At 31.0% G+C, this 17,658-nt stretch overlaps 1 protein-coding gene across 1 annotated transcript; it reads left to right on the top strand.

Annotated features, from left to right (window-relative positions):
* Nucleotides 1–1,233: 1,233 nt before the first annotated feature.
* Nucleotides 1,234–2,412, top strand: LOC145564778 (protein FAR1-RELATED SEQUENCE 5-like). Its single transcript, XM_081624982.1, has one exon. The coding sequence runs from the start codon at nucleotides 1,234–1,236 to the stop codon at nucleotides 2,410–2,412; it is 1,179 nt and encodes a 392-aa protein (XP_081481108.1).
* The last annotated feature ends 15,246 nt before the right edge of the window (nucleotides 2,413–17,658 follow it).

Genomic DNA, 17,658 nt, shown 5'->3' with positions numbered 1-17,658 from the left:
ACGTACCTAAGCACATAAACTGATAAAGATATGCAAAAATTGGCCATGTATTGCTTTGCGTCAAAGCGTATCATCGGCATGATTCGAGTGCTTAAATATGACACGCACTTTGATGCTAGTAATATTACTCCATATATCATACAACTATGTAAAACTTGATTGCTGAATATATAGACACCATGTATAGATGACATTTGATTTGATGAAAAGGTCTAAAGTACTTCCTTTCTATGCATTTATTAGATTAAATTTTCAAGAATACACTATATCTTTTTTTTTTCTTTCTAATTTTGTCTACGTAATCTCTACGGACAATGATAGAGTGACCCTGAGGGTTAGCAACCTTGTGATGTGGAAGCTTAGTTGTCACCATAATTTTGCTTTGTTGGATTTTTATTTTTTTTAATTTTAAGATTATATGAAGTGTTAAGCCCTATGCTAATTAATAATCAGTTAACAGTTTCCCATACACCTTAATCTAGAAAAACACAATAGATTCCTTCCCACCCTTTTCTATTAAACATTCCAAATTTGAATAAACACAAATACTCCATATTAGTTACTCTTCTTTTACGTTTTTCACCTGCAACATTCCTTTTTTTTTTCCTTTTGTGCTTAAGTTACAAATTAAAATAAATTTGTGTCTGACATTTCTCAAGTGGGATTAATTGGGAACTATCATAAAAAGGTATGTGTCCATTTATAATTTGATTAGTAGTTTGTTGTATTTATTTTTTTTATATTTAAATTGAGTAGTTTTTATTTTGAAATATTGAAGTTGTTAATTAGTTGGATTGTAAATGATATGATTTATATTACCATTAGCTATTCAAAAAAAAAGAAAAAAAAAATAGCATTATATTTCCTCAATAGCGTTATCTCACATTACTATGTGTGTCTAGATTACTTTGTGAGGATAAAAATTTTACTTTTGTGATTTTTTATGAGAATTTTTTTTTTCATTGATTAGTTTGACAGTTTTTTTTTTTTTTTTTAAGTATTCGTTTTTTTTAAATGAAGATCTCAATTTTTTATTTTTAATGAAGTAGATGAATTATATTTCACTCGTAGTACGGAGTAGTCTGTGTTTTATAATGCTTCAAAACAAATTTTTTTTTTTAAATGAAGTAGACAAATTATATATTAGTAGTTTGTCTTTTATAATGCTTCAAAACAAAAGTATGTTTGTTAATACAATGAATGAAGCTAATAATTTTTCTTTTTTTAATGTAGATGGAACCTCCAAAAGACTTTGACTTAAATATTGAATACTCAAATAGACAAGATGAAAATGAAATTGTGTTTAATGTAGAAGATGAATGTGATGATTCCAATGATGAGTTTGATCTAAACTTTGACAATGGAGAAGACATACATTCTAATTTTGATGACGATGAAAGAGAACAAAATGGTGATAATTTGGACAATGTGATGCATGAAGATTTGTGTGATGAAGAAAAAGATATCATTCCTCCGTATGTTGGGATGGTGTTTGAATCTGCCGATAAAATTATTAATCATTGTCATGAATATGGGCATTTTGTTGGATTTCAAATAAGAATTAGAAGCTCTGAGAAAATAGAAAATTCGGATATTGTAACTCTTGATTGTGTCATTGAACGAAATCGACATATACAAGACTATAGTGATTGTAAGAGATTAAGGTTAGTTTGTTCAAAAGAGGGCAAGTTTAAATCAAAGGCAAACAATCCTCAACGAGCAACTAAATCTACCGTTACGGGATGTCAATTCAAGGTAAATGCATCACTTTGTTCCGATGGTTTATGGAAGTTAACTAAAGTTCTTTTGGAGCATAATCATCCATGTAATCCAAATAATTCCAAATTTATGAGAAATTATAAATTTATTAGTGAGCAAAATAAGAGAACGATTTTGGAAAATGATACGGCGGGTGTTCCTATTGCCAAGAACTATAATTCATTTGTTGTGAAGTATGGTGGTCATAACAATGTTCCTTTTGATGAGAGAGATTGTCGTAATTTGATAAGTAAGACAAGAAGACTAAGTTTACAACATGGAGACTTTATTGCGATGAGGAGACATTTCTCCGAAATGATATCAAGTAATTCAAATTTTTTTTACATGTATGACACCGATGACAGTGGCTCGTTGAGAAATGTCTTTTGGGCGGATGGTAGGAGTAGAGCGGCATACAAAGATTTTGGAGATGTTGTATCATTTGATACTACTTATGTCTCAAATAGGTATAAGATGCCATTTGCTCCATTCATTGGAGTCAATAATCATGGTCAATCTATCCTTTTTGGTTGTGCATTGTTGGCCGGAGAAGCGACTGATAACTTTGTGTGGTTGTTTAATGCATGGATGACATGCATGTCCGGAAAAGCTCCTAAGGGCATCCTAACAGATCAATGTCAAGCAATGGGTTAGTATTTCTATAAAATTATACTTCTATAATAATTTGTAAGTTCTCTGTTTTTTTTTATTTTTTATTTTTTGGACTGTTAAGCATCATTATTAAAATTGTATGAATGTAGGATAAAAGCTTAATCATATTAACTTATTTTAGGAATTATATAAATGCTTCATTAAAAAAAATTTTTAAAAAAAAAGGAAGAAGAAGATAACTACAAGTACTAACCACAAGTTGAACATATCTGTATCAAGTATTGTTTTACGTATTAAGAAAAAAAATTCAAGACAGTTCAGCTCCATTCACTTCGGTTTAGTTCAGCTCCTAATTTCCTCCTCTCATAAAATATCATTTCAGCTGAATTCAGTTCATTTCACTTCAGCTACAATCAGTTCAACTCAGCTCCTAGTTCCCTTCTCTCATAAAATATTCATTTCATCTTAGTTTAGCTCCTAATTTCTTTCTCTCATAAAATATTCATTTCAGCTCAGTTCAATTCAGCTCCAATCAGTTCATTTCTGCTCAATACAGTAAATGTGAACAGGGCCTTAGTCCATCCGTTCAATTACGTATAATTTATAACTAGCTATGTACAGAGAAATTCAACATCATCACAATGACATATACTCAATAATATAATAAGCTATGCACTAATATTTCTTATTAATTACAACAACTGAATAATTCTTGCAAGGTTATCGTCTATACAAATAAACATGTCATTGATGTCATGTTTTAATTAATGAAGTTGACAAAGGGCCTAAACCCTCTTAACAACCCTAAACCATAAACATGAAACTCTAACCCTAAACCATACACCTCTTAACAACCCTAAACCGTAAACCTGACACTCTAACCCTAAACCCTACACCTCTTAACAACCCTAAACCGTAAACCCTTAACTTTAACCCTCACAACCATAAACCTTAAACCCTAACCCTAAACTCTAAACTCTCTCACAATCTGTACTTTTTGAATAAACTATCAATTTACTTGTCTTAATTTCATAATAGTCAAAACTTAAGTCGTTTGAACTATTAATTTATATTATTGTATACGAACTTATTGTTTCTAAAATAAAATGGAGTAAACTCTAACCCTAACAACCATATACCCTAAACCCTAACCCTAACCCTAAACCCAAACCCTAAACCTTAAACTCTCTCACAACCCTTACTTTTTTAATAAACTATCAATATACTTGCCTTAATTGCATAAGATTTAGAACTTATGTCGTTTGAAATATTTTATTATATTATTGAATATGAACTTATTTTTTATAAAATAAAATGGATTAAGACAAACCAAATACATACTAGTAGTCGTGTTTGGTTTTCGGATTTTCCGAGTTGTATTATATTGTTCCTATATTGGAGAACGATCTCCCTATGAATGAAAGCTAAGTGCCTTCGAGCCTCATTTAAAAAAACAAAATACATACACCGTTACTATATTGTTCGAACATGGTAAAAACAAATCACTTAGTTTAAGTTTATTAACTAATGAACTAAATGTACACTTAAGATCATGTGTGCGTGAAAAGGTGTCTTATGATAAGGAATTGTGACCATCGGATCAACAATTTATGGTCATCAAGAACTTTCAAGTACTAATAGTTTGTTATTAAAAAAAATTGGCATAAAAAATCAAGAGATACATGTACTCACTAATGCATATTCCGTGTGTGTGTGTGTGTATATATATATATATATATTGGCTGGAAATAAGAAATACTATAATCATTACTATTTACAATTAAGAAATGCATGTATTAACTTTTTTTTTTTTTCATTATAGTATTTAAAGATCATTAATATATATTTTTCTTAACCATTTTTAAACAAAAGAAAAACTGGATAACCGTACATACAAGTTAAAACTAATAAAATTTATTACATATGTATAATTATACGAAGAGAATTTCTAAATTTGCAATTCGCATATATGATATACTAATACACTATATATATGCATAGTACATCGAATCTAAATCAAAGGCTGCAATTTATTAACTAGTAATCATGTCTCGCATTCTCTCTTAGCTCTACCAAACCACATAGACAAACCCTTCCTCCACACCTCCACCATCCTAATTTTCCATTATATTACAGTACATGGGATAAATGAGAATTTAGTTTTTCGTAATTTTGTACATATGAGACAACTAGTAATCATGGCTCCCTCAATGTAGATATTTAAGTTAAGCATTGGAAAAAAAACAGAAAGTTAATTAATTCCCCAACAATAATTATTCCATTAAAGAACGTGGAAAGAAGTCAAAAACATTAATTACTCTTTGTTTTATTTTTTACTCTACCTAATCTTCCACATAAGCTGCCATGTAATAGGGTTGGTAACCTTGAGGGTTAACGCAACATTTTCCAATCTCTACAGATAGATCCATATAAGCGGTAAAATTGAGACAAAGGGAGTATTCTTATCATTTATTCATGTCAATGATTGAAATTATTTTCCCATCAAATTATCGGCTATAATCATCCTCATTCATATATTTATTGTTAGAATTTAAGTAAGACAAGACAATAAGATTGTTGTACAAGTTACAACAACTGTTGTGTCCCACTGTCCCATTTTTATTAAGAGAGTCCTAAATAATTAAGGAGTATTCTAATTTCTAAGACAATGTCGATCATAATAAATCCGTACATTGTAGATGATTATATTTTAACTTACTCTATCTCACAATTTTTTTGTTATTAATATTGTTCTTCATTTCTGTTTTCTTGCTTCTTTGAGTGTAATCGTTGAAATTATTTATATTTCTCAAAAAGTAGAGAGTCCCAACTCTGATCCCACCAATTATTGGTATGATGACATTTGAATATTTTTTGATAGGTGATGAGGTAAGTTGGTTGGCAGATGATTATGGAGCGTAGAATTTGGCAATGATAGAGGATTTAGATCAATCAAAATATAATTTCAAAAGTTAAATAGCTAGTACTTTATTCGTCTCTTTAAGTTTACTCTTCTATTATTATTATTATTATTATTTTTTTTTTTTTTTTTTTTGGTGTTTATATGTACGAGCCTTTAATGAATTCAATACTTTACTCTCACATTTACTATGTTGAATTTAAATCTTTATTACTATAATCAACAATTTTACATAGTTAAAGTTTAGTACAACGACTATATTCTAATACGATAAATAAAAAGGAACAAAGAGAGTAATAACGAGCAGTAAGAATATAAGATAAGGTTTATCAATCCACCATCCTTTTTATTCCCCTTTCTCCTCCTAATTAGTAGCTAGATTGATTTTGTCCCCTTTACCCCACCCCCAATCTTTACGGCCAGCCGACCATATTGTTCACTTTGTATTTATATGAATTTATTACTTATATTAATAGATCATCATGGTCTTATTATAACACCACTAAATATGGAAGAACAATTGTTGGGTCACACACTACATACTGTAAAAGTGCTTTAGCAATATAAATATATTTCATTGGATTGTGTTTTACTACTTCAATTAGAGCGCGTTGTAGAATTTAGTCAAAACTCAAAACTACTCCGTAGCAATAATAGTGTGTGAATGCAATCTTTTTATGCCTACGAATCATCCAATTTTAAGCAGATAATGATTTTTAGTTTGTACTAGATTAAGCTCATCATTTGGTATAACTTACAATAATGGACTATTACTGTGGTATTTATTTATTTGGTTACTTATATAGATGTGTGCAAGTTAAGCTAAGGAGTAGATGGGTTAGATTTGGATCGGATTATAGTGTATGATATGTATCTACGAGTTCATTTGAATTGATGGTTTAGGTTTGAGTTTCTTTACAATTGATTTTCTAAATTCTTTTATAATACGTGTTGCATGTATATAAATATTAATTGTAAAGCGTTTTTATTTAAAGTAGTTTAAACTTTTAATGTAACTAACTTAGAATATATACCTATTGAAGTTAAAATCTTATATATGAAAAAATGTATCTTGGTCACTTGCCTCGCTATTAGCTTAAGTAGTTGATTTGATATCATTCACATTTAGATAATCTTTTGTGACAAATGAAATCAGTTTAAATCTTTTTAGATGAATAGTTTGATTTTTGTATAGTTGTCAGTTTTGTAAATAAACAATTGTACGTATAGATTTAGAATTTTTATGTGTCAAATATGCTTTAACCTTTATTACCCTATCAAAAAATTGAGTAAAAGATTATATTCCATTGATTTCATATTGTTGTTCATACTCTATATTGAAGATGTTTTTCTAATTACTAAAAATAAAAAAAGAAAAATTTAACACATGTGTTTTAGAAAATTCTTCATATTCTGATATTTGTGAATCTAATGTACCCTAAAAGGGGATTGATTGATAGAAAACAAACAACTGTCCTGGATTATTAGTAATAACATATATACGGTGGTATCATATACCCTGTATGATTATGCATTCAAATTTTGCATTCCTATCTTTTTTATATTTAACAACAATAACAAAATTCATATACATATTGAAAATTTGGAATCCATTCATATAATACACACTCCAAGTTATTCTTTTATATGCAATTTTTTAACGGAGTATTTTTTTAATTAGAATTGAAAATGTAAGTCTACTAGAAAATGTAAAGAGGATACAATCAATTTTACTTTGATTAAGATACAAATCAATCACGCATTTCAGTATAAAAAAAAACGGCGATTTCTTATATACAATAAACCTTACCTTGTGTAACACACAAACAAAGCTACTCTGTATATTTTAATATTTTTGTTTATATTAAGTAATTGCACCTTATGATGTTATGATTGAGCTAAAAATTTTAAAGTACCACCGTTTATATATATGCACCATATTAAAAATCAAAGTCTTATTAGCTAAGAGCATTGTAATAAAGTTATCAGCTCAATTCTTTCAAGGAATTGGGATAGAGATAAGTAGGAAGCTACCAATTAACTTATCCGTATTAAAAGTTACAGTCAAACAGAACCTACAATCTTAAGATATGTTCCATATCATGAGTAGGGCTTGCCATGTACCTTCCTAGAAAAAACTTGATCGATCGTTCCATACAAGTCAGAACCCCACTATACTATATTATGACTGGCTACCCAACAAGGCCACAAGTAAGAAAGGCCCACGACCACGAGGCAGTCCCACAGTACATTAGGGGAAACAATGATTAGATAAACAAGAATTAGGAGAGACATCAGACATGTTCATCTGACGTACAAACAAACAACCACAAATTAATTTGACCAGGTACACCAATTTTATTTATTTTAATTAAATAATCTTTAATCATAATTATCTTGGTTTTTTTACTTTCCAACTCACTTACAATTTACATTTTATGAGGTCAATCCAAAATACTTTAACAATTTATTACTACTTATACACAAGTCAAACATTATCACGTGAGATCTTGTTAGATATTTTCAACATGCATGTGGTATCTTATAGGTTAGTGAAACAAAGAATAACAGAAGGAACAGATTGAGCAAAGGCCCTATTCTTAACTTCTTTTAAGTTTCTAGATAGAACAGAGTAGATTCAACATACCAAATTTCAACACAACAGAGCAGAATGAGTCAGCAAAACAGAACAACTCTAAAGAACAACGCCTATCGAGTATATAAGGACAACTATAAAATTTTCAATATTATACTCCCTCCGTTCCTTAATATATAGCCTCATTTCTTTTTTGGGTAAATCAAAATACAATGCCTCTTTCTATTTAAAGGTTGTATTTTTGACATTTTTACCCTCTTTTTGATGAGTTATCATTTTTTTTCCCTCTACTTTTTTGTACTTTTAACATTAATTTCCAACACTTTCTCTCTCTATCTCTTCAATTATTCCCAACCACTTTTTCTTTCTCTCTAAACCTCTCTAATCCCACATGCACATATTTACTTTTAATCATTAGTTTTATATGGAGTAAAAATTACAACTATTTAATTTTCACACAAAAATTAAAAGATATTTTATATTAAGGGACGGAGGAAGTATTAGGTACTGATAGTGTTACGGTGGGTTCTTGAAATTAGGTGCAATGAATATATAATATGGATCATGATCATATATTATATACAGTGAAAAAATATGATCATATGATAAGTGCATGGTACCAATATGGGGGGCTCTTATTTTTTGGCCCCTCGAATGGGTGGCATACGGTTATGGCAATTATATGCTTAGTTAGTTGGATCACACCAAAGTATTCACATGCAATACTGGTGGAGGGGCTCTTAAAATCATGGCACCCCATTTTTTATAGTTCACTAATTTATATTATATGGTCTATCTACTTCATATATTTGTGACTTTGAGTCATGATCACACTTTCCTCCCATTAGGTTACGTGGCTATTAGCCTATTACCATATTATTGGGACGTATATTTCATACGAAGTATTAATTGTCTTATTTAAGGGTGCGGTGTTAGATAAGGTTTCTTTCTTGTAGAAATGGAAGTGTTTGGAAACTTGTCTATTTTTATAGTCGGTAAAATGTACTCAAACGGTTTTGAAGTGTATGCATCCAATATATTTTACACGAATTTTTAGTATTGATTGGCTGGATTTTATGGGTTGGTAAAATTGTCATTCAGCCTGTTATTGATGAGAAAGTAAAATAATAAAATTTCGTGACTATATATTAAATATTAAGAACACCGATAATATTTTTAGGTATATTTATTAATAATAAAAAATAAAAGATACGTATAGATATATAGGGACAGAGAAACTAGGCAAGTAGCTCACATATTAGCTTGCACTCGATTGCTTATAGAAAAATAAAATATCTTTTAAGATCGGTATTACTCAAGCTGATGAGCGAATTGAATAGAACCAATTAGAAAATAAACATAATTATCATTGATTAATGCTTCTCTAGTTTATGTGTCTCATTATTTGTTAGTTATTCCGATCCATATACAACGTCCATGTGATAAATTTGACTACGCGAAAAAACTATAATGTACAACAGACAAACACCAGAAAAATCATCAACTTAATTGACATAGACCAATCACAAACATCATGCTATTAATCTCCATTAGAATTTATGTTTACTCCTTTGTAACTTCATGAAGAGGAGAGGGCAACCGGCCACCGGCCTAGGGATGCTGTGGACTCCTACACGACACGGCGCCACCACGGCCTCACTCCGAGCCTCCACGTACATTTCATATGTGTTGCTTAGCTTTTAGGTTGCAATAAAGTACATATATGATGCATAGCCATCAAAGTATAGGCTGTAGGCAAAGTGTAGGACATTCCTCATAATCAAGAGCAACAACTATCTACTCTTGTTCTCTGCAACATTACATTCTAGTTTTTCTGATAGTTGAATTTTAAAATAAGACAGACATGATCATCTGATCAATCCACCACTGTCTACATTTAACCCTAACACTTTGAATAAAGTTGCCCTCCTCTTGGCTCATACATGTAGGACAATTGTGCAACGTAACGTATGCTTTGCCACAATATTTAACTTGCTATTATAATCAAGAATGATTGAATGAACCTAATAATTACGCATCGATCAATTTTTTGCTATCATAATTTAATCACTTGTTTGGAAATAATAATTACAACAGTAGTCCCACGACCCACGATTTTAAATAAGACTTACCCTTGTTCTCTCGTTGTTTGAGCTTTTATTAAGGATTTGACTTGTTCGAGCTTTGTTCACAAACATGCTTGTTTGCATTTTAAGTTTAAGTTCAAGGGCTTGAGCGAACTTGATAAAATAGATGAACCGTAATTTAGCATTAAAAAAATGTTTCTTTCAATTTTTAATGCATTCACTATATTTTATATAAGAAGTTTTAATTCTTTCTCTAGAAAAAAGATAATGACGGTTCGGACTTGGCAGAGTTTATTTTCATGCCTTTATAGGATGAAATAATTAGTAAATTTTACAAATATGTACGAGAAAAAAATATATAAATATACTTTTTAATATACTTCCTCTGTTCTTTTTTTATTGCACCATAAGAGATTTTACGCTTGTCAATGCATTACTTTAGCTATCAATATCTTCAATTATACTTTTGTAAAAATTATAAAAATTTGATATTTGAAAAGTAGAGTTCGATACGAATCTAACTAGATACCACATGACTATATTTTTCCTAATGTATAAATCACAAATGATGGTCAAAGAAGATTAAGTGAATAGTGTAAAAGTCCTAATAGTGCAATAAAATAAAAACGGAGGAAGTAATAGAGATTTTTCAAGCTTTAACCGAGTTATAATCGAGCATGATGAGCAAGCTTAAAAACGAACTTAAAATAGCTGTTCACGAACATTATCGAGCTGAACATGATATTGTATGAACTAGCTTTGTTCATTTATTTGACAAGTTGTTCAACCTTTTTTGTTATATGACAAATAACTGATAAGTTTTGACTGTTTGCGAATGTATTAGCTCATTACACCTCTACGGCCCTACCTGAGAAATAGACCAATAGTCCAATAGTTAGGCATGGAGGTTTACCAGCGACCACAAAGCAGGAAAGGTCGGAAGTGGTGGCGCAGATCAAGGAGAGAGAATGTCGGCAGATTCATTAAACTAAATGAGACGGTTTCCTTCTTTCCTACTTTCCTGCAATCATGCTTTACCATAATTTGCCAGAATTGTGAAAGATTCAGCTTCAGTGTGAAATGTTTCTTACTGCATACTTTCTTTCCTTTTCAAACACTTCCATGATCATTATTATTTTACATTTTTATATGTTAAAATTATTATTAAAAAAAAAAAATTATACTTCGTATTTTAAAATATTAATCGAGATGAATTTAATATAACTTTGGGAGTATCGGGACTTATTCCATACTTTTTTTTTTTCCTTTGAACTAGTTTTATCAATCAACTTTCAAGTTAAGTTATTCAAAATAAATTGGGCCTAAACAACGCTTATCACGCTATACACTAAACGTGGACATAATTGTTACTTGCAAAGTTACAAGATAGCCCAGTTTTACTAAAACTATTAATGTGGGCTTTTCTAGCCATAGATATTGGGCCTTTCGGGGTCCATTCATTCACACTTTGAAGTGTTTTTTTTTTTTTTTTCCGTTTTTCTAAAACCATTCTTCCAAACTTCCCGAGTCCCATAGCAAAGTTAGGTATGAATTCAACTGTTCGAAAGGAATCTATACTATTATTTAATAACAGGAACTTTTACAAACAATATACGCTGCCATGTGTCCTATTCTTATTGGTACACTTTTATTTTTATTTTTTTTCTTTTAATTTTTTATTCCTTCATTTATTGTATCGCATTTCACTAAAGAGTCACTTTTATTTTGTAATTATCCTTTTCAACTAATGAAGTTAGTTTCTTCTAAAAATAATTATTCACTCGCGTTTCTTGGTTGGTTCTATCAACTTCTTATGTGGAGTAAGAGATAATTAATTCTTATTATGTATCTCTTCATGTATCTTTTTTACGTGAAAAAATATAAAATTGAAAATATGAAACAACATCATTATTTTTACAGCTATATACCACTTTTGTATTCATAAACATTTTAATTTAATTCCAACTGAAGAGCATTCTCAATGTACAATTGAATCCGTACTAATAAACATTTTAGCAAAAAATTTAATCCGTGCATATCACGGGCTAAATACTAGTTATGTCTAATATACTTGGGACTCCATCATATATAGATTCATAATTACTGTGGTACCAGATTCTAAGATTTAGATGCAAATACAATCTGTTACGGTCATGTATGTTCTGTTCACCTTATTTTCACTTATTTCAGGTCTAAAAAGTTAAGAAAAAATGAGTTTTGATAATAGATAATCAATTTCAAATTAAAATAAGTTCAGATAAGAGAAAAGCAGGTGAATAGAACTATCCCTAAAAGAAGACCATTGTTATCATTAGGGATGTCGAATGGATCTTGGGCATGAGGGTCGCATGGTACGTTAGGAGATATCATGAAGCCATAAGGGCAACAACATAACAGGGTTGCCCATGCGTAATACTACATGAGTACCGTGAGGGATCTAAACACAACGTTTTAAAAAAAAAGGCAAAATACTACGAGTACAGTGTTTAAACCATACGTCCATACTACATAAGGATTAATATAAAAAATAACACAATGTTGGAGCACATCATTATATGTTAGCAAAATAACATAAGATTCAATCCAAAATAACACAATTAGTTTTTAAGCAAATTAAAATAACATAGAGACTAATAATATAAAAATATAACACAACTTTTTAAGTAGAATAACATAAGATTATTGAAATTAAGTTTAACACAAGGTAATTCAAAATAACAAAGGTTTAATTTTAATAATAATAAAATAAAATATTTGTATTAAAATAATCAAAATATATTAGCAACAACATCTAAACTTTGAAAATAAGACAAGTGTTATGTAAAATAAATAAAATCACGTAAAGTTTAAGACAAAAAATACAATAATTAAGCAATATATTGTTTTCAAAAAAGATAAATTAAGCAATATAATGGAATGATTAATTATAAATAATAGCACAATGTTTAGAAAAATAGTACAAGTTCTCGACAAATAACACAAGGTCATTTAAGCAAATTAGTACTCCATATAATGTTTACAAAAAACTAACAAAACGATCAATATAAAAACTAACACAGGTGTTAAGAATAATAACACAAGTATTTGGTTAAATACTACCTCCGTTACATATTATGTGCAACTTTTTGGTATTATTTGTGAAATAAAAAATATTCCAAAGTTGCACATAATATTTAACGGAGGTAGTAATACAAGTTTTCGGTAATATAAAAAAGTTTATAATCAACTATTTCAATTCAAATATATATGTTCAAACACGTTTCAAATAACACATATTCAACTTACTGTACACAAGTAATTTAATATTTTTTTGTAAAAAATGATTAAAGATTGAATTCAATTCAAATCTATTTATTGTGTTTCAATCTTATTTGTTATGCATGTTTTTTTTTTCATTTCTATGAAAATTCATGGATATTAATCCATTTCAATGTTGTAAAACCGAAAATTTAAATTCAATAATTTATTGAAAACTTTTCTGCTGTTTGGAAGAATTTTACTCGTAGTAGTTTTTAAAGTAAATGCAAAATTTGATGTTTATGAAAAATTAGGATGACTTTTTTCATAAAAAAAAAAAGGGGGGGGGGGGGGGGGGATGATTTAAGTAGTTTTTGATGCAAAATTTGATGTTAATGCAAAATTTTGTGCTTGTTTGGATGATGGTTTTAGTAGTTTAGATGTTAATGCATTTGCAATAATTTTAGTAGTTTTTATTGAAATAAGGATGATTTTATATGATGTTAAACTCAAGGTTTGAGAAATTAGAGATCAGAGATAAAAGATGAAAATTTTTCCATGGAGGCGGATGCACGATGCTCCGTGTATCCGTGTTTTTTAAAAAGGGCGGAATGAACGTCTAGTTGTTCAGTAAAGAACATACAGTTATTTTGTAAAGAACATCTAGTTATTTTATAAAGAACATCACATATGGTTGTATGTATTGTAATGAACATATAATTGTTTTGTAAAGAACATATAGCTATTTTATAAAAAATATCCAGTTTTATATGTTTTGTTTTGTAAATCTAAAGAACATCTGTAATATTAATAAAGAACATGATAATATTAAAGAACATTTTTCATATAATAAATATACATTTTGTAAAAATGATCATGTAAGTATATGAAAAAGAACATTATTTTATTGTATTATAATGTGCATTTAATTATATTCTAATGAACATATGTGTTATAATGTTGCTTGCAGGTTTAATGTACATTGTATTATTTGAATCATGCAAATATATGAAAAAGAACATTTTATTGTATTTTAATGTACATTGTATATTTAGATCTACAAATTATTCTGAATTTGTCTATTTGCTTGCTTTCTTCTTCCAAAATGTATTAATTGGTCTATCTTCTTCAAGAACTTCATTTTATTTCTCATTGCAACAACAAAACCACATAAATCGCAAATTAATTCCTAATAAAACCAAAAATTACAATTTTCAGCCAAATTTATAAAAAAAAAGAAACACTCAACCTCAAAATAAACAAGTATGAATGTCGAATCTGGTCTTACCTTTCGTTTTTATCTGTCATCTTGAACAATTTTGGACTCAAATTTTCGAATTTCTTGAAATTTAGCTTGAGGTTTGAGGAATTTAAACGGGTTTGAAGTTTTGTTTGGAGAGAGAAAGTGAACTTTTGGTTAAAAAAAAAACTAAAATGATTTGTAATTAATGTATGGTAAAATAAATAATTACAGTACTATTTATCTATTCTTTATATAAAAAAATTCTGTAAAAAAAACTATACAAAATTGTTGCACCAAAATTTCGTGTACATTATAAATGAACATTATGTTCTTTTATATATATGTCCATGTACATTATAAATGAACATTATGTTCTTTTATATACCCATGTACATTAGAATACAACTGCATGTACATTCCGCCTTTTTATAGTTTTGGAGCGGATGCACCATACGGATCTTGCATCCCCCTGCATGAACCACCCATTGGATAAAAGATGGAGAAAGAAATGAAATCGAAATTATGATTTTTTTTTAAGGTTCAATTTCACTATATAGTCTCACCTATTCTTATTATAATTTTGTTCTAAACTTATGTTATTATATTTTAATTTGTTGTAATAGGTTGGAGTACTATGAGCATAGTATTCCAAGACTATCTTATACTAATACTAATAGAAAATATTCCGTGAATAATACAACCTATTAACCATCTTCTATAAATAGAATAATATTTCGTTTATTTCAATATAATACCACCTTTGATGCCTAATTGCTATAAATGGAACAAAAAACCAGTGCCATGTTTTACGGGTTACAATTGACACGTGTCACATTTTCATTGGTCAAGATTTTTAAAAAAAAAATTTCTTTAATAATAATGATTTTAAATTAAAAAAATCAATAATTAAAAATTAAAAAAAAAAAAACCATCCCTACCCAGCCTCTATCGGCAGCTACCCCTACCACCACCTCCTCCCCCCTTCTCCACCCCAGACACCACCCTTTCCCTCTTCCTCACCATCAGTCGGCGCTCCATACCCCTCCCATAGTCCCATCGCGTCAGCCGACCTCCAACTCCACTGGATCATACCACCTCCCCTACAAGACCACCGCCCACAGAAAACCATCCCCTCCCCTACCCTTTTCCGTTTCCGGCCACCCCTCACCTTCCCCTTTCCAATTTCTGCCCCCTTCCCTTTCCCTTTTTGTTTTCGACCCCCCTCCCTTCCCCTTTTCTGATTCCCCTTTCCCTTTTTCCTATTTTAGCCACCCCTCCCCTTCCCCTTTTCGATTTCAGTCCCCCTTCCTTTTCTCCTCACACGACCATAATTTTCAGTAGATTAGGGTTTCGGGGAGGTGCCAAATTAGGGTTTTGAGGAGGTGGTTTTGTAGTTTCTGGTAGGTTAGGGTTTCAGGGAGGTTGTTTTCGAGATGGGGGCCTCGAAAATGGGGAAGGGAGTTGGAAGGGGACCCGGAAATTAGGACGGAAGAGGGGGCAAAAACGGGGGGTTATCTGATGGGGGTGGTGATTTCCGGTGAAAGGGGGAGGTGGCTGGCAGGGTTTAGTTTTTTTTATATATATATAATTTTTAAGGGTTTTTTTTTTAAAAAAAAAAACAAAATTTTTAAAAAATTATATAGCCAATGACATAGAAGAACCATGTAAAAAGTGGTATTATTTTGATATAAATGAAAGGTTATTCTATTTATAAAAGATTGCTGAAAGGTTATATTATTCACGGTAATTTTCTTATACTAATTGGTGCCCATGGCTGGTAGCTTTCTAGGAACAACACTATTCCTAAAAAGCTTTACTTTGGACTAGTCTTATATGAAAATAGCCTAATAATGGGTCATTTAGAGGTTTAAATGGACTTTGAATGTGCTCAAACTTAAGGGTCCATGTAGTTTGGGCTAAGAAACACGATGGTGATGTCGTATTTTCTAGACGAGACGAAGGCTCAAAAATTAAAATATGAGTTTGTATATCATAGTGTAGTGCCCTCTAGAAAGTTTTAGAGTGCTTCGGAAGACACTAAAGTGTCCTTGTGTGAAATATTTTAAATAGGAGATATGTAGAGGAATGATTTTTGTACTACGTATATTAGGATGAAATTGTGTAGAAACCTCCTTGTATAGATAACTTCTGAATAAGTAAGAATAATCTAAAAAAAAGTTATGTGTAGAAGCCTCCATTAAAAGAAGTTAGGAGTTGTTAGTAATAAGAAATTTATAGCCTTAGGGTCTAAATGCCTATAAATAAGTCATCCCATCATTTTTGGAAAGATTGAAAACCAATAAACACAACCAAATACATTGCATACATTCTCAAAGTAATTAGGGGTCGTTTGGTTCATGCGGGGTAAACGGAATGGAATGAACAAATGGAATGAAAGAGAATGGAATACCTAATATTCTCTATGTTGTTTGTTTTAAAAACAAAGGGAAACAATCCCATCAACCCACCACCATACAACCACCCCACAACCACCACACAACCGCCTAATTCATTCACTTTCCACCTTTTCTTGCCACCATCCGTCCACCAAACCACCAGCCGCACCTTCGCCGCCCTTCGTCGGCCCCCACGCAGCTCTCCCTTCCCCGAAAATTAGCCCCAAAAGCCCTAGAAACATCCCTCCCCTGAAAAACATCCTTCACTCCCCGAAAAACCCGCCGTCCGACCCTCCCCCACCCTTGAAACCCTAGCGGCTAAGGTTTCGACGGTAAAGGGATGGACGGACGATGGTTTTGCGGGGATAGGGAGGGAATTCTAGGGTTATACGGGGTTGGGGATGTTTTTGCGGGAGGAGGGAGAGTTTTACGGGGAAGGGGAGAGGCGGCGAGGGTCGCAGAGACACGGCAAAGCGTGGGTAGTGCGGTGGTTGGGTTTCTCGGTGGTGTGTGTAGGTAGGAAGGTGGTGATGTGGTGGTGTGGTGGTGCTAGGGAATGAGAATGGAAAAGTCTAGGGGGAAGGGGAATGAACTTAGAGGGATTTGGGGTAATAAAGAGGGTAAAGGGAATGGGAAAAATAGTCTAATAAACAACAACAAAAGGCAATTGATTCCCATTCCCTTGGATGATTAACCCCAACCAAACGGCCCCTTAAAGCATTCCTTTGAATTGTTACTCGACTTTTAAAACTTAGGTGATAAGTCAAATGCTAATAGCTCTTGCGGCCGAGCAACTTTCAAATCCCAAA

This window comes from Chenopodium album, chromosome 10 (assembly GCF_948465745.1).
Source record: "Chenopodium album chromosome 10, dcCheAlbu1.1, whole genome shotgun sequence".
Classification (NCBI taxonomy): domain Eukaryota; kingdom Viridiplantae; phylum Streptophyta; class Magnoliopsida; order Caryophyllales; family Amaranthaceae; genus Chenopodium; species Chenopodium album.
Note: the sequence above shows the minus strand (reverse complement) of the source record. Positions and strands in the feature narration are given on the sequence as shown.